Source organism: Mustela lutreola, chromosome 15, assembly GCF_030435805.1.
Source record: "Mustela lutreola isolate mMusLut2 chromosome 15, mMusLut2.pri, whole genome shotgun sequence".
In the NCBI taxonomy this organism is placed as follows: Eukaryota; Metazoa; Chordata; class Mammalia; order Carnivora; family Mustelidae; genus Mustela; species Mustela lutreola.
In genome coordinates, this window is record NC_081304.1 from 22,597,639 (window position 1) to 22,615,909 (window position 18,271).

General features: G+C 51.3%; 1 protein-coding gene across 1 annotated transcript in view; it reads left to right on the forward strand.

Annotated features, from left to right (window-relative positions):
* The window catches only part of PLXDC1 (plexin domain containing 1), a 56,294-nt gene that overhangs the window by 14,039 nt on the left and 23,984 nt on the right, over positions 1 to 18,271 (forward strand). Inside the window, exons 3-7 of the mRNA XM_059149300.1 lie at positions 10,690 to 10,833; positions 11,126 to 11,195; positions 11,852 to 11,974; positions 12,351 to 12,469; positions 13,454 to 13,553. Of these exons, the coding sequence (XP_059005283.1) occupies positions 10,690 to 10,833; positions 11,126 to 11,195; positions 11,852 to 11,974; positions 12,351 to 12,469; positions 13,454 to 13,553 (556 nt within the window). The remainder of the gene's footprint in view (positions 1 to 10,689; positions 10,834 to 11,125; positions 11,196 to 11,851; positions 11,975 to 12,350; positions 12,470 to 13,453; positions 13,554 to 18,271) is intronic.

Genomic DNA, 18,271 nt, shown 5'->3' on the forward strand with positions numbered 1-18,271 from the left:
GACTCAGGGTAGATGCCTGACTGGGGTCCTCAGCTCAGCTTCTGTTGCCCAGCACCCTGGGCTCACGACCTCACCACAGTGCTCTGTCCAACCAGACGTGCTGGCTTTGAGGCCTTGAGCATCCAGCCAGCATTGCCAGGGTGAGCTGGCAGCTCTGAGGCTCCTGGCCAAAGCCCTCTCCTTAGATTTTATTCTCATACCCACTCTACCACCATGCCCCAGTGGAACTAGGACTCTTGTCTGGACCAGGATTTCCAGAGATTTTCCCACCAAGACCAATTCTGAGGCCCTGGAACACTGGCAACTTTTTTGGAGGGGGTGGACTGGGAATTGAGGGGAGACACTAAGTCAGAGACCCTGGGTTGTGGCTCAGTTTATTCTTAGAGGCTAGAAGGGAAAGGAAGCCTTGGACAAAGTTCTTCTTCCATCCTGGGGATTTCCAATCCTAGTCCAAGGTTTTCTTGGCTCTCTGTTTCAGATCAAGCCCACAGTCTGGGAGGAACCAAGCTTTAACACGTTCAGATTTGGAGGTTCTCCTGTAATAGAATAGTTCTCTCCATGGTAGGAAAGACCCTCTCCTCCACCCCAGTCTTCCCTAGGGCCCCACCTCCCTAAGTTTCTTTCCTCTCTGACCAAGAAGTTCTTCCCTGCTCTTTCCCCACCATGGGGAGCCCCAGGGATGCTGAGGGACCCTGCGTCCAGGCAGGTACCATGTGGTCCAAGATGGCAGACAACAAGAGGGACAAATGAGTGCAATACCTGCCTGATTTCTATAATCTCCCAAAGGAGGCAGTTCCTGAAAGGAGACCTCTAGGAGACCTCCTCCCCAGATGGAAGGGCCTGGGGGAGAATGGCACAGACAGACAGACTCGTAGCCCAGAACCTGGTGACCAAGCTGTGCTCGTGGGAAGACCGTACCATGCCAGTGGGCTCAGGGGAAGGGATGAGGTGAGGAGGCTGAACCTGGGAGAATTCCAGGAGTAGTGTGTAATGTGGGCGGAGGGAAGGGAAGCTCGGGAAAAGAGAAGAGAGAAGATAAGGGGTTTTGTAAGAGGAAGGGGTGTTTGGGGAGGTAGGATGTGGAGCCCAAGGGTCCAGTCTCCAGTGCTATGGAAACAATCTAGCAGTACTGGGCCCCAACCTTTGCACTGGCTGGTACCAGTTTCCTGACCCTGGGCTGGATGCTGAACCCCTCAATTAAGGAATCCCTGCAGTCCCCACTAGTTTCGAATTTCCCAGATGGGGTGGTAAATACTGATCTCACAGGGTTGACATTCAGGAGCAAAATGCGAGTTTTCTGGTCCTGTCATCTCCTCACCCACCCGCTCCGGGCTCAGTACGGGTGCCAAGGACACCTCGTGGCTGCTCAGCCCCAGGACATCTATCTCCCACAACGGTTACTCTTGTTGATCCTTTTCTTGGGCAGGTTGGTGGTTGGTTGGTTTTCTTCTTTCTTTTTCTCGTGTTGAGGTGAGATTTACATAACATAATATTAATCATTTTATTATTTTTTAAAAGATTTATTTATTTTAGAGAGAGAGAGAGTGCACACATGGGGAGAGGGGCAGAGGGAGAGAGGGAATCCCAAACAGAATTCCTGCCAAGTATGGTGCCCAACATGGGGCTTAATCCCACAATTCATGAACTTACGACTTGGACACTTAACCAACTGAGTCGCCTAGGCGCCCACATAACATAAACCAATTTATTTTTTTAAAGACTTTTATTTATTTATTGACAGACAGAGATCACAAGCAGGCAGAGAGAAAGGAAGGGAAGCAGGCTCCCTGCTGAACAGAGAGCCCGATGAGGGGCTCGATCCCAGGACCCTGAGATCATGACATGAACTGAAGGCAGAGGCCCAACCCACTGAGCCACCCAGGTGCCCCAACATTAACCATTTTAAAATGAAGGGCATTTAATACATTCACAGTGTTGGGCAACTATCACCTCTATCTAGTTCCAGAATATTTCATCACCCCAGAAGGAACTGCTGTACCATTTAAACAGTTGTTTCCCATCTCCCCTTCCTTTATCCCCAAGCAAGAACCAATCTCTGTTTTTATTTTTATAGATTTACCTCTTCTTGATGTCTCACATATAACTGAAATCATACGACATATGACTTTTCGTGTCTGGTTTCTTTCACCTAATATAATGTTTCTGAGTCTCATCTATTTTCATGGCTGAATGCTATTCCAGTGTACGGATATATATAATTTGCTGATTCATTCATTTGTTGATAGGCACTTGGGCTATTTCTGCCTTTTGGCAGTTGTGAATATTGACACTGTGAATGTGAGTACATGTATTTGTTTGAGGACCTGATTTCAACTGTTTGAGCCACATACCTAGGAGCAGAATTGCTGGATCAAATGGCAACTCTATGTTTAACTTTTTGAGGAACCTCCAAACTGTTTCCCACAGTAGTCAAAGCATTTTATGCTCCCCCAGCAATGTGTGAAGGTTTCAAACTCTCCACATCCTTGCCAACACTTGTTACTGTCTTTCTTTTTTAAAAATTAGAACATTCTAGGGGCACCTGGGTGCCTCAGTGGGTTAAGCCTCTGTCTTCGGCTCAGGTCATGATCCCAGGGTCCTGGGATTGAGCCCCACATCAGGCTCTCTGCTCAGCAGGGAACCTGCTTCCCTTCCTCTCTCTGCCTGCCTCTCTGCCTACGTGTGATCTCTGTCAAATAAAGAAATAAAATATTTTTTAAAAAAGGACAATAATATACGTCTACAAATTAGTTTGCTAGAACCAGCTCTGATCAGCTTACAATAGCTGTTTGGGCATTATCTCTTTACAAGTCTGTTTATGAACATCACCTTTAAAAAAAAAAAAAGAAAAAAAATTAGAACATTCTAATGGATGTAAGATGATATTCATTGTGATTTTTTGTTTTGTTTTTAAGATTCTATTTATTTATTTGACAGAGAGAGATCACAAGTGGGCAGAGAGGCAGATAGAGAGAGAGGAGGAAGCAGGCTCCCTGCCGAGCAGAGAGCCCGATGCGGGACTCGATCCCAGGACCCCGAGATCATGACCTGAGCCGAAGGCAGCGGCTTAACCCACTGAGCCACCCAGGAGCCCTTCATTGTGGTTTTGATTTGTGTTTCCTGATTGACTAATAATGTTAAGCATCTTTTCATGGCTTGTTGTCCATTTGTATATCTTCTTCAGAGAAATGTCTACTTAAGTCCTTTGCCGCTTTGCCCATTTTAATTGGGTTGTTTGTCTTTTTGTCTTGGGCAAATTTCTTAACCTTTCTTCATTGTCAAATGGGGATGCTATTGTCTAAATGTAATTGTAAAGATATTCTACAGGAATCTACATTAAGGGCCTGGCACAGGGTCAGGAATAATAAACATTAGCTGACTCTGTCTAGGTGACCAATCACCTTGGTGTTCCCAGAATGCTCCTGGGTTTTGCATTGTCCTGGGAAATTCCAATAGCAGGCAAATTAGGATACTGATCACCCTACTGTTGTCCCAGGTATGGCAGATACTAGGTATCCTTGTCACGGATGTGCTCTGAACCTCAGATTCCTCATCTATAAGGTGGGACTGAGAATGACTCATGGAGTTGTTCTAAAAATCCGATGAGGGACGCCTGGGTGGCTCAGTCAGTTAAGCGTCTGCCTTCAACTCAAGACAGGATCCCAGGGTCCTGGGATAGAGCTCCCGCATCAGGCTCCCTGCTCAGCGGGAAGCCTGTTCCTCCCTCTCCCACTCCCCTGGCTTGTGTTCCCTCTCTCATTGTCCCTCTGTCAAGTAAATAAATAAAGTCTTAAAAAATTTAAAAAGAAATGCAGAAACTGAAGGGCATCTGGCTGGCTCAGTCAGAGGAGCATAGGACTCTTGATCTTGGGGTTGTGAGTTTCGGCCCCTCGCTGGGTGTAGTGATTACTTAAAAAAAATAAAAAAGAAGAAAAGAAAAGAAAAGGAAATGCAGAAACTCCAGCCCTGCCGAATCAGTATCTGATTCTCAGGTGACTTGCATACACATTAGGGTCTGAGAAGCACTGCTTTGTATCAGAAGTTTTAAAGCTTTAAAGTAGGGGAAACCATCTTGGAGATGGAAAGTACATTAATAAGTTCACCACAGAAGTATCTATGAGAGCATAAAAATTAGAAGTTACCTGAATGCCCCAACAATAAGGAAATAGTTAAGAAAATTGTGGGTTTTCTTAAGTGATGGTTAAAAGACCAAGTTCAACATCAAAAACTGCTTTAGAGATCATGAAACCTGACAGAAGCAGTCCACACAACAGGATTATAACCATGTAAAGTTATATACATATGGAAAAGGCTAGAAGGAAATGTGGCCACATGGGACCAGTTGAGGGATGGGGGAGGTCTGTGTTTGTTTTTATGTTGCCTTGTCCTGATTCTGTGTGGTGATAGGATCTATATTTATGCTCTCAAAATCCCTGGTTGGCTGATATTTCCTCCCCATAGGGAGTTACCGAAAGTGGATGATTCTTCCATTTCCATGAAGTGTTGGGGGCACTGAGAAATGCTGTGTCTAGAAATGCTGTGTCTAGTCCCCATCCTCTTTCTGAGCCTGGTCCAACACCCCATTTCCAGGGCCTTCCTAGGTCTGCTTTATCCATCCCGACACCTCTTTACCCTGGACCCTCGGTGTGGATCTCGCTGCCTCTTTGTCTGGACTGGGTCCTCTCCCTTTCCAGGATAGACCCGCTTTCTGCACTCTGTGATGACACGTTTTCTGTGTGGGTTTATTTTAACCTGAGGCTTGAATACTTCCAGAGGGCAGATGGAGAATATTATTATTATATGAGGTAAGGGAAAATACGAATAAAAGGCCATGTTATGGAAGTCCTTTCTGATTGCAGACCTCATTCTATGGCTTGACATGGAATTCACCCACCTATACCAAGAGGTGAATATTTCTAATACCATCTTGGAACAGAGAGGTGAAGTTCTTGCCTCAGGTTGCACAGCTAGTGGGTGACAGCCAGGACAAGAGCCCAGGTCTTTCTGCCTTTGGAGTCCAAGGGTTTAACACACCATCTCCTTACGGATGAAAATGCCTGACATATTGGTCCAGACAGGGGGTGCCTCTAGACCAGTGCTTTCCAAACTTTATTGTGTGAAGAATCAATCCCCTGAGAAGCTCATTCAAATTTGGACTTTGATCCCTGAGGCTTCGGGTTGGGCCCGGGATTCTGCATCTCCAAGGCGCTCCGAGGTAATGCAGGTGCTGCTGGTCCCTGGGGGCACATTTTGAGATACAGGGATCTGGAGAACATCCCTATAGGTCTTGTAAGGCTTCGTGGGATGGTGGAGTCAGGGAACGGGATGCCGCCTCCCCCAGCAATCCCATCAGCACCTCCTGGGTTGGACCCAGCTGCCTGGAGCCCCGTCCTGACAAGCCTGGCTGGCCAGACCTCTCCAGCAGGCCCTGCAGGGTGCCCTTGGTGGCCTGCCCCAGCATTTTCACCTGCCAGTTGGCTGGCAGTTGACGGGCCGATGGTGACAGCTTAGCCGGAGCTCCTGTCCAGAAACGTCTTGAGCTCAGCCAAGGCAAATGCCGCCCCGCTGTCAGCAATGAAGTGCCTGGCAGGCTCCAGGCATGAATAATTGAGGCAGAAGAGACACTGTAACAGCAAACGATCAGGATGGGGCTGGGGCTGGTTTGGAGGAGGCAGCCTCCACAAGCAAAACCTTTCTTGGAAAGGTCCAACAAAATCATCGTAATAGCTCCTATTTAGCGAACACCGACTGTGGACCGGGCACTGGGCTGAGAGTGTACGTGGGTAGGTTTTGTCTAATCCTTTCAAGAACTCTGCGTGCGAGATTACTGAGGAGGGACTCAAGCTGAGAGGAGAGTGAAAAATTGGAGCCAGGTTTTGAATTTAGGTCTGTCTGACTTCGCAGCCCGGGCACCTGACTCCAGAGCAGTGGTTTTCAAAGTGCACTCCATGGAACCCTAAGGGTTCACAGAGGCACTTCCCTGCACTGGCTGCCGTGGAGTGGAGGGTGGTGGAAGAGGAAGTAACCCAGCAGGCTGGGCTCCAGGCCCTTCTTTCCTTCCCCCAGAATGGCCAAACTTTGATATGATTTATGTACTGAGCTTCCATGGAAGGTTAATTGGAAGAAAAGATTTCATGACCAAAAAGGTTTGAAATCCATGGCATGCCGCCTTCCAGAACGAACATGGATTACTGACCAAAGCTTCTTGCACTGATTTCAAGGGAACACAGTTCCGTTTGGTGGACTTGCCAAATAGTCTGGCTCAGGCTATGCCCCCTGACCCTCTGTGCTGTGAGGCCACCCCGTCATAGCTTCTGGCCTCCAAGCCGTAGGCTGCCCTCAGGGGGAACGGGACTGCCCCAGGGACTGCAGGCCCAACACACTGACGGGCCTGAACGGGGTAAATTCCTGGGACAAGTTCACCATCAGGCACAGCCTCTAAATCCTTTTAGGAAATGCGTGTACATGGATGACAGCGAGGAAGCCCTCAGATTGACCGGCCTGAGGAGGCCTCTCAGGACCTTCCTTGTATTAATTAGGACGCAGATTCAGCTACTATAACAAATGTCCAACTCATGAGGGGCTTCGGCACGAGTTTATTCTCCCACATGTAATAGTGTAAGTGTAAGGAAGTGGGGGGTGAGGTACTGTCTCCATGGTGTTGGGGACCCAGCTTCCCTCCGTCTTGCTGCTCTCGCCTCTGCAACATGTGCCTTCTCTGCTGTGGTCCAAGATGGCTGCCCATTCCTACTGAGGACGACTGTTCTGCTGGTCTTCCATTGGTCAAGCATAGTCATGTAGCCCCACTGAGCTGTAAGGACGGCTGGGACACGTAGTCTTACCTGGAAACTAAAGGAAGAAGGAGAGAATGGTTATGGGGAAGCACGTATCCATCTCTGTCATGGGTGGACTTCCTCTATCAAAACTGCTGGTGCTGGCGTCCGCGTGAGCAGGGGTCCGCAGTAACAAATGGGAAGTGCCCGCTAGGTTGGTGACTTTCCACATGACTCCATAGTCAGTCAAGAAATCGGCAGTGGGGCGCCTGGGTGGCCCAGTCCATTAAGCGTCTGTCTTTGGCTCAGGTCATGATCCCAGGGTGCTGGAATCAAGTCCCACATTGGGCTTCCTGATCAAAGGGGAGTCTGCTTCTCCCACTTCCCCTCCCACAACTTGTGCGCTCACACACACACACACACACACTCTCTCTCTCTCTCTCTCTCTCTCTCTCCTAAATAAATAAGATCTTAAAAGAAGAAGAAGCCAGCAGTGCTTAACTTTATAGAAGAAAAACATGGCAGCCTGGGTGTTATCAGGGAAAATTCTCCCAGAAACTGGGTTTCTCACTTCTTTCTTCCCAATCAGAGTCTCACTGTCTGTGCTGGTGAAGGACAGTCTGGGGTGTCCCTGGAAGACCCTCTGATCACCCCAGGAGCAAGCCTCTTCTGGTTAGTGCCCTTCTGGTTCCAAGGAGCTCCTATTTGAGCTGTGTCAGGAGGAAGGTTTACAGTGAGGAGGTAGAGACCTACCGTGGGCTCCAAGGGCCAGAGATGACAGACAGGCTGACTCAGAGTCCAGGAAAGCAGTCAGAAACCAAGGCTGCTTTCTTTCTCTCCAGGCCCAAGTCAACACTAGTCTCTTTTTCACTCACTCAACATATATTTATTGAAGCCAAGTGCATGTAAGGTCTTCCTTCTCCTCTCTGTGGACAAGAAGTCACACTTAGGACAGCACCCCGATGACACAGAGGTACGGACGTCCACCTGCTGCTCAGCGGAGCCAGGGTCTCTCTTCCTTGCTTGGAAAGTGTCTCCCTCTCTAGCTTCAGTTCCTCAGGGAAGAGCTTGAGGCGTCAGGGGACTTCCACCTGCGAGCAGGACATGCCAGCTTTGGAAGGCTTTCCACAGACTTGGATTCTCAGAGGAGGCAGCTGGGTCCTTCACAATGGGCTTGTGTTTCACCCTTCCTTCAGTGCTGAGGGAAGATATTGTCCTTGTCACCACCTCACATGTTCTCAGCACAACCTCGGGCCCCAGCAGCTGCAGGATCCTTGTGACTCAACTAATTCAGCAGGCAGATCCTAACACCTGCCATATGCCAGGTGCCAAGCCCTGCACTAGGGAGGTGCTGGGGTGACAAGATGAACATGACACAGTCCCCTCAGCTCTGTGCCCCATAAAGGACCTGCGCTGGTCCTTCTGATGGGGGAGACTTTATTTCTTTTTTAAAGATTTTATTTATTTAATTTATTTAATTTTATTATTTTAAAAATTTTTTTTGTTTTTTATTTATTTTTAAAAGATTTTATTTATTTATTGGACAGACACAGATCACAAGTAGGTAGAGAGGCAGGCAGAGAGGGAGGGGAAAACCGGCTTCCCGCTGAGCAGAGAGCCCGATGCAGGGCTCGATCCTGGGACCCTGAGATCATGACCTGAGCCAAAGACCCACTGAGGCCCAACCCACTGAGCCACCCAGCTGCCCCTTATTTATTTTTTTTAGAGAGAGAGAGGCAGAGGCAGAGGGAGAAGCAGACTCCCTGCCGACAGGGAGCCTGATGCGGGGCTCCATCCCAGGACCCTGGGATCATGACCTGAGCTTAACTGTTAAGGCAGACGCATAACTGACTGAGCCACCCAGGCACCCCTGACGTGAGAGAGTTTAACCAATGATTAAAAAGCAGCCCATGTCACCTTCCAGTGGGGACAGTTGCTTAAACATCCGAGAAACAACAGACCAAGGAAAAGCCTTTGCCTTTGAGCGAGACTGACCTGGTTTCAGATGGGGCCCAGGAGACGCGTCCCCTCACTCCACCCTTTGCCGTCTTAGCTGAGGCAGCAGACACACAAGTTAGCATCTGTTTGGGGTTTCCGACCCACGGCAGAGTGTGGCTTCTGCCTGGGGGGGCCCTCATTTCTGACGCTTGGAGGTTTGGCAAAAGCTCTCACCGCATGAGTCCCCGGAAGCAGGTGATAGAAACCAGACCCTTCTCCAAGCCTCCAAGCAGCCGTTTTTCAACACGGGTCTGCTCCAGTTCCTACGTGGGAGCTGCATTTGGTTGACTCCCACCCTACCTGCCCAGGTCTGTTCTCTGTGGGCTGTTGTCCTGCTTTGCTTGGTAACATGATCCCATTCCGGTCACGAGTATGTGCAATGGTAGCTGTGGCACGGGGGAGGGGCAGGCCCCCCTCCCACCATGGCTGTGCCCTGCGACACATTCATCGGCAAATCCTCCAGTTGAGCACATCCCCTGTGCCTCACCCCCATCGATAAAGGCAGCCCTCGCCTGTGGGAATGTCTGGTCTTAGAGGAGAGGACTGTGGGAGCCCCAGAAGGCTTGTGAGCAGAGTGATGGGGCCTTGCATGTGCCTTAGATTTGTCTGACAGCCGCGCAGAGGGCCGGTGGAGGGCTGGGGGGGATCAGGAGGCTGGAGGGGAGGCCCCCCTCCCCTGCCACACCATGCTTCTCCTGCTCATCTTCCCCCAACCCTGCCCTGACCCCAGGTCCCCAGAGCACGTCACTTGTCAGAAGAGCAGAGCCTGCCTCTTGGCGGCTGGAGAGGACAGGCATCCCCTGTCCCTGCTCATGCTGGGCCCAGGGCAAGGGCCGGCTGGGCAGCTGGCAGGTTGGCAGGGAGAACATGGTCTGTCTGCTCTGCTGTGTCTGCAGCCGCGGCCGCTGGACAGCCTGATTAATGACCCGCTGCGTCCAGGGCTCCTCACGGGTCAGCAGCCCCATCTCCTCAGCCGCAGCCAAGTGCACCGGCCGGCTCTGCCTCCTTCTCCCTGTGGCTGGCACTCCCAGATGGGTTGAAATGCTACAACATCGCCTCCTACCCGGGCTCTGCCACCCTTTCTGATAACTGTTTCCTGCCCTCTTTTAAATCCTGGCCCTAAATGCTTCTGTGCAGGAGAGGCTTTACAGAACTAATTTCCAGCTGGCTGTATTCTGGCTTGTTCTTTATCTGCTTTGGGCTCATGGTAGAGGTTAGAAATGTCTCAGAGGAACCACAGCTGCTTCTCTCGGCTTTCTCAGCCTCTGGTGACTGTCATGTGGGCTCCGATTTCTCCCTCTACTCAAGGGTTTGTGTCTGTGTGTCCTACTTGCCTAAGGCCTACCTCCTCCATCAGACTAGCAGCTCCCTAAGATCAAGAGTCTACCTGCATCTTTTTTTTTTTTAATTTATCTATTGATTTTTTTTCTGAGGGGGTGGTGGGGGCAGAAGGAGAAGGAGAGATGCTCCATGCCCAGAAGAACCCAATGCGGGGCTCGATCTTGAGATCCCTGAGATTATGGTCTGAGCTGAAACCAAGAGTTGGACTCTTAACGGACTGAGTCACTGAGGCACCTCTCTGCTTTCCATCTTCAGACTGGGGGCTTCTAAGATCCACTTTTTTCTTTTCCCTGAAGCAGGGTAACCCCGAGCAGAGACTACATGTCCCCTTCAGTCTGGGAGCTCCTTGAAGACCATAGCTCTGTTTGGAGCTGCCCTGGCTATTTCTTGCTGATGCCCCAAGCTGAGCTCTGGCCTGGGCATGATCCATGGCCCAGGATGTCCAGGCCGAAACCAGCACTCGAGGCCACAGGGCTCGCCCGAGGGAGGGCGGTAACTTCCTGGGGAGGGCAGAGGATGGCTCCTGGCCAGCCCGACTCCTCATACCTCCTGTGTTCTCTGTCTCGGGTGGTGGCAGGAGGACAACCACAACTACTATGTGTCCCGTCTGTATGGCCCCAACGAGCCCCGCAGCCGCGAGCTGTGGGTGGATGTGGCCAAGGCCAACCAGAGCCAAGTGAAGGTCCATAGAATCCTCTCCAACACCCACCGGCAGGCTTCGGTAAGTAGGCCAGTCCCTGGCAGGGCTGCCTTGGGCTGGGAGGCTGGGGGCCAAGGCATTGTGCCTGGTCGGTGGGCAGGGTTGTGGCCTGAGGTCCATGATCTGGGAGGTGCTTTCCAGGGAACTCTGGAGCCGGGGTGCTGCCTTGAATTAAGGTGCCCACCCGTGGTCCTGGCGGCCTGTCCTGGACATGCCTGCTCCCTGCTCTGTCCAGACAAGCATGGGGCAGTGTGGGTGCCCAGCCTCCTGGCCTACAGCTTGGCCCATGCTGATTCTCTCCCATGCCCTGCAGAGAGTGGTCTTGTCCTTTGATTTTCCTTTCTATGGGCATCCTCTGCGGCAGATCACCATAGCAACTGGAGGTAAGGCTGTGTCGGTGGGACTGGGGGAGGTTTGGAGATCTCAGCCAGAACCCAAGGGACCTACCTGGAAAGGTTCAGTGGAGACGGGGGTGTACGGATAGGCAGTGGAGGGTCCCGCATTGGGCTCTTTCTTGGGATCCCAGTCTCAGGAGGGAGACGAGTGTGTGTGTTGGACCACGTCCCCCGACGTTGGCTGACTTGCGTGTGTGTGTGTGCATGTGTGTATGTGTGTGTCTGTGTGTGTGTGTCTCGGCCAGCTCCAGCCAGCCTGGACAATCCCTGTGGTCCCTGTGTTTCAGTCTGTGAATGAGAGAGAGAGGAGACTTCCCTGAGAGCCTGGCTCTTGGGATCAGGCTCCTGGCTGACAAGAGGAGCCTCTCTTAGGTTCCTGTGCACTTTCCCAGGGACAGGGAGGGGTGGGAGTCTGTGCCTACCTGGAGGGGCAGGGAGAGCCTTCTCTGCTCTGGAGCCCTTTTGCTCTGTACACACTAGACCCAGAGCCCAGCAGGCGGGGGTGGGGAACAGAGAGGTCCAAGATTCATTTCCAAAAAAAAAAGATTCGCTTCCAGCTCCCTCTGCACTGTCCCTTCCGCATAAGGAAGGCACCCCTCTAGGTCTTCTCTGGTGATTCCTCTGCCTTAACCCCCCTCCCCCAGGCTTCATCTTCATGGGGGACACGATCCATCGGATGCTCACAGCGACTCAGTACGTGGCGCCTCTGATGGCCAACTTCAACCCCGGCTACTCTGAGAATTCGACAGTCGCTTACTTTGACAATGGTGAGACCAGATCTCAGAGTTTACAAACGCCCCCTGGCTCAGGGGCTCACTTAGTCAGCCCCTTTAGAGCAGTCCCAAGAGAGGACAAGGACTTGCTTACGGTCACAAAGCAAGGCAGCTACCCACCTTCCTGTGTTCACTGTCTTCATCTCTAAGATGGGGACAGGATGCCTGCCACCTAGCAGGATCTGATGAGATAGGAAGAGAAAAGTGCTTGGCTCTTAGCAGAGGTGACAAGCGTTAGAGGCCATGATTGTGTCTTACTCTCCCTGGATTGTCACTTGAGCACCCAGCACCCCACCACACCTGTGTTGGTCCCCAAAGCTGCTGCGGGGCCCGCCTCCCTGGCCAGCCGGCTCTCTCCTCTCCTCCCCAGGGACAGTCTTTATTGTTCAGTGGGACCACGTCTACCTCCAAGGCCGGGAGGACAGGGGCAGCTTCACTTTCCAGGCAGCTCTGCACCACGATGGCCGCATTGTGTTTGGCTACAAAGAGGTGAGCGAGCTTAGCTGCAGAGACGGCTGGGTCTTGGAGTCTTTCATTCAGCAACTATCTGTAGAGAACCTGCAAATGTGCCAGGCGTAGGCCTTGGTGCTGGGGAGACAGCAGTTGATGAGATGGCTGGAGGCCCTGCCCTTCTAGAGCTGTAGGTCTGGTTGGGGAGATAGATGGTAATTGCAGGGACAAGTGTAGAATCACCACTGTGACAAGTATTCCTAAGTTAGAGGTGCCCGGTGTCAGGAGTGCCTTTAATGAGGCTTTTTTCCCCCTTTTCTTTTTTTCATGAGGCTTTTTATCTCAGCAGAGGTCAGGGGAGGCTTCCCTGAGGAACAGAGTTGAAATCTGCAGGAAGCAAAGGAATTCCTTAACAGGAAGCCAAGAGGAGAGGGAAAAGCACATTCAAAGGTCCTGTGGCAGAACAGGGCATGGCTGGTACAAAGCCTTGGAAGAAAGCAAGGCTGGAGGGGAGAATGTAGGGGACAAGCAAGGGCAGGGGAACACCCAGCTTTGCCTTTAAGAAAGGTCACTCTGGCTTCAGAGTGGAGAACAGATTCTTGGTGGCTCAGAGGGAAGGCTGCGGGATGGTTTCAGAGAAAGATGTCAGCTTGGAGTAGGTGGCGTGAGATGGAGAGAACTAGACAGATCTAAGAGCCAGAGGGCAGGTGAATTAATAGGATTTGGAGATGTGTTCGGTGGAGGGTGGATGAGATGGACGAAAGGGGGTGACTCCCAGGTTTCTGGCCTGCATGGAGGTGCCATCCACTAAGAGCAAAGAAAAAAAGTGAATATGCTGGAGAAGTTGTGGGAGAGACTTGCAATTTGGATGGGGACCATTGGATTTGGGATGTCTTTGAGTCCTCTGAGAGGTGCTGCTGAGCAGGCAGATACATCTGGAGATCAGAGGGGAGCTCTAGGCTGGCCCAGGGGTGCTTGGGGGGCGGGGGGGGGGTAGATGGTGCCTTTTTTCTCCTGCCACAGATCCCTATGCCTGTCCTGGAAATCAGCTCCTCCCAGCACCCCGTCAAAGCAGGCCTGTCAGATGCTTTCATGATTCTCAACCCTTCCCCGGATGTCCCAGGTGAGTCCCTAGGGATCCAGCGGAGCTCTGGACGGGGTGGGTGGGGGTTGGACCGAGCTCCAGCTGACCCAGGCTGTAGGCGGGTGGGGATGGGCAGTGGAGGGGGTGGATGGAGGACAGAGAGCCAAGCAGGAAGGAGGGAAGATGGAGCATAATGAGTTCCAACTTTTCTTCATTAAAGCAGAGGAACCATTTTTTTCCCCCAGTGAAATCTCTAGTGGGGGGTGTGGCTCTAGTTTTGGAGGGGAAGTAGAGCCACTCAATACCCCGTCCCTTTAGAAAATCTCCACAGACACCAAATTAAGATTTTTGAGTCCTCACAGAACACAACTATAAGGACATCCCCATCCCAGGTGATAGGAGCATCACAGGGGGCTTCAGGGGAAGGAAGCTGGTCTTGGCCACGTTGTTAACTGTCCTTTGGCAAATCAGATCTCTCTAGCCTCTGTGGCTTCTTCTGTAATATGGGGGGTGTGTGTAGCTGGAACGGTGCTTTTTCCTTCCTGGTCCTCTTCCAGTTCTGATATTTTGGGGGAATCACAGTTCTTTCTCTCCTGCTCACCCCCATGAGGGTCTTGGATTCCCATTTCTGGGGAAGGCACGGCAGGCAGGCCGGCTGCTTTTTCTAGACCCCTGGCTCCAATGCTTTTGAACCTGACCTCTTCTGTTATGCTGTGTATAAAAAAGCCCTTCTGTCTAGGGGCACCTGGTGGTGGGGGGGGGGTGGTGGTGCTCATTCGGTTAAGCCTCTGCCTTCAGCTCAGGTCATGATCCCAGGGCCCTGAGACCGAGCCCCGTGTTGGGTTCCCAGCTCAGTGGGGCATCTGCTTCCTCATCTCCCTCTGCCCCTCTCCCATCCCATGCTCTCTTTTGTTCTCAAATAAATTAATACAATCTTAAACAAGAACATTAACAAAGTCCTTCTGTCTAACCTGCGGGGCCCCAAGCAGGAGCAGACTGGTTGGTGTCTGTTCTTCTCTATCCCTACCCGTACTTGATGGGACTGGGGGATATTCTGAACTCCACCCTAGCCGTCCCAGGCTGGATGAGAGGATGTGGGTGAGAGGCACCAAAGGGCTTCCCTGTGGAGAGGCAAGGCACCACCATTCGGGGAACTCCAGGGGTTCTGGGAGAAGTATCCTTCCTACATCTGTTGGTTGAATTCAATCAATACACATGTTCTGAGTTTCTACTCGACACTATGTCCTGGGTGCTATGGAGATACAATGAAGAGGAAGTCATGGAGGGACTCATCACCTGAGCAGAGCCTCTGTCCCTAACGGAAATCCGAGGGAAGGGACCAGGGCTCCTGTCATAAGCCTTCATCAGCACCTTCCATGTGCAAGTTTCAGTCCAGTGTGAGGGGCTTGGCTCTGGGGTGGGAAGCGTGGAGTCCAAACTCCCCACAAGCATCTGACCTCCAGCAAGTCACTTATCCTCTTAAAGTTTATTTCTTTATCTGTAGTTGGGGATATAAGTAGTTCGTGCCCCCTAGTGACTGTGAAGGTGAATGCTATGATGCACACGAAGCGTTCCCTCCGATGTCTGGTGCACGGAGTCTGTGAGTCCTGCATTAGGATATCTTTCTGTGCTGGCCCTTAGCACACGATGCGGTGTTTGATAACCCAGCAGGACATCTGGAAGGGGAGCAAACAGTGCAGAAATAGGAGCATGTCCTGACACTGGTGTGTCATTGGTCAGATGCCACGCCCACAGTCGTGGCTTTTGCAGCTAGTGGGAAAACAATCACGTGCTACAGTGGCAGTTTCCCAAACTTCACCCATGTGTACGTTACCTTTGAGGTTTTTGTCATGAACATAAATGACTGTTCTGTTATTATGAAGGCTCTTCTTTTTTTTTTTTTTTTTTTTTTTTTTTTTTAAGATTTTATTTACGTATTTGTCAGTGGCGGGGGAAGAAGTGCAACCAGGGGGAACAGGAGGCAGAGGGAGAAGCAGGCTTCTGCTGAACAAGGAGCCCAAAGTGGGGTTTAATCCCAGGACCCTGGTATCATGACCTGAGCCAAAGGCAGATGCTTAACCCACTGAGCCACCCAGACGTCCCTATGAATGCTCTTCTTTATCCCAATTTATAAGGTGATATTTTTGCACGAATAAATGTACCCGGTCTAAAACTCAAAAGATAAAAAAAGTTTTTATAAAAACAATTAGGTTTTGGGAGAAATGGGGGGAAAAAAAAGAAAAAACAATAGGTTTCTCTCCCATACCTGATCCCTGTCCCTAGTTTTCCTTTCTGGAGGCAACCCCACTACTGGGTTATTTCCAGAGCTGTAAGCCTATAGGTAAGCAAGCATATGTTTGGTTATTTAACACAAATGATGGCATATGATGCCACTGTTCTACCCTTGAACGAAGTATATCCTGTCCATCATACCATACCAGCTCCCACTCCGTTCTTGTTACTGGCTACTTGATAGCCTGTCACACAGATGTTACCGTAATTTAACCAACCCCTCCCTCCACGTAGGCTTTACAGCTGTTTCCCACTTTTGCCACAAGAAATAAGGCTTCTGTGAATTTTCTTGCAAGTAGCTATTTTTACTCCCCGTTGTGAGTATTTCCGCAAGTAAATTCCCACGATCCAGATCTTGCCCCGGCGGCTCTCAAGGTGCTTGCCAGGGTATAGTCATCTCCGCTGCTGACTGGGGTGGAGCTGGCGAGAGCTCTCCCATGGGTGTGGGCAGGGTTCATTTCCTTGAGGAGGGCCCCCTCTGTCCCTGCCCTGTGGACCTCCCCGTAGGACAGCTCATCACATGGTAGCTGGCTTCCACCAGAGCAGGTGAGCAAGACAGCCGGAGGGGGTGGGCAGGACCTAAGGGCTGTCTTTTTGTAACCTAATCCTGGAAGTGCCATCTCATCACTTTTGCCATATTCTACTGGTTAGAAGCAAGTCACTAGGTCCAGCCCACACTCAGAACAGGAGTCCAAGGGCAACAGTACCAGGAGGCAGGCCAGTGGGGGCCACATTGGAGGCTGCCTAATGACCACGCTGATTATAATCCCATCCCCAGGCTCTCAGTTTTATCGTATTTGGTCAACCTCCCAGCACTGCAAGTGAAGTCTGTATTTTAAATGAGGACACAGGGGCGCCTGGGTGGCTCAGTGGGTTAAGCCGCTGCCTTCGGCTCGGGTCATGATCTCAGGGTCCTGGGATCGAGTCCCGCATCGGGCTCTCTGCTCAGCAGGGAGCCTGCTTCCTCCTCTCTCTCTCTCTGCCTGCCTCTCTGCCTACTTGTAATCTCTGTCAAATAAATAAATAAATCTTTAAAAAAAAATAAAAAATAAAAAAAAAAATAAATGAGGACACAGAGGCTCTGTGAGGTGACTCGCTTGTGATCACACACACAGCTCCGAGAGAGAACTGAAACCCAGATCTTCCTTTTTTTTTTTTTTTTTTTTTTTTTTTTAAACCGTGGGGTCGTTTGAGACTTTCTAAATCTAATTCAGGCCCATTCCAGCCAGAAGGGTGAATCCTTTTCTCCTCAGCTCCCCAAACACCCGCAGCCTGATGTGCCGCAGATCCCAGGCTGTTTTGCGGGATGGGCGGTTCTTAGCGTCCCGGTCCTCGCGCCCGTGTGCCTTACGGAACCCGTCTGGTTCATCCGTGCCTCTCTCAAAGGGCTTTGTGGGCTGGCAGCGTCTCAGGAAATGTGTGTTGGATCCAGCTGTTGTATGAGGGTGAATTAAAGGAAGTCAGATCCCCCAGGGAGTGTCTGCATCTGAGGTTTCTCTGTGATTCTGGAATGAAAGGCTGTCTTAGGGCAAGCCAGGGAGATGTGGGGAGGCGGGAAGAGGGGCAGGGGAGGAAGCACAACCCACCTGCAAAAACAGGAGGGCAGTTGCGCCTGCTCCAGGAGGCGGGGCCTCCCTGGCGTGGGAGCTGCGGGATTCAGGACTCCAGGTGCTGTTAGCTGAGCTGTCCTGTCTGCCTGTCCGCCCGCAGGCACCCGGCCCCCAGACAAAGTCCCGCAGCCCCCAGCCTCTCATCTCCTTCCCTCCTCCCCTCATTCCTTCTTGTCACCGCTGGATCTGATCATGTCATTCTCTGGCATCTTGTTGCAGCAGCATGAAGTCCAAATCCTTAGCGCGGCATTCAAGGTCCCATGCAGCTGGCACGGCCTACCCATCAGCCACCACTCTCTGTCGGGGCATCACTGGTCTGCGTGCCCTGTTCCCCAAACGTGCCAAGGGCCGTCCACATCACTATGACACAGTTCTTTTTTTTTTTTTTTTTTCCTTTTAAGATTTTATTTATTCATTTGAGAGAGAAAGAGAGAGAGCACAAGCAGGGGGAGAAGCAGACTCCTGGCTGAGCTGGGATCCCAATATGAGACCCCATCCCAGGACCTGGAGATCATGACCTGAGCCGAAGTCAGATGCCCAACCAGCAGAGCCACCCAGGCGTCTCTCTATGACATAGTTCTTGTTTAAAACGGCGCCCATTTCAACCCTTTTGCCACTTGGCAAAATTCTCCTCATCCATTGGTCCAGCTCTGATGTTGTCTCCTCCCTGCAGCAGAACTCCTGGTTTCCTCAGACCCCTTCTCCCCAGCAGGCCATGAGCTCCTTGGGGGGCTCACCGTGGCCCTGGCGCTTAGCTCAGTGCCCCGCGCGGCAGGGCAAGCGCTCAACAAATGTGCAATAAGGCCGGGGCGGGAGCCTCTGGAGGGAACGGGTGCCGCAGAAACCTGGTCCTCT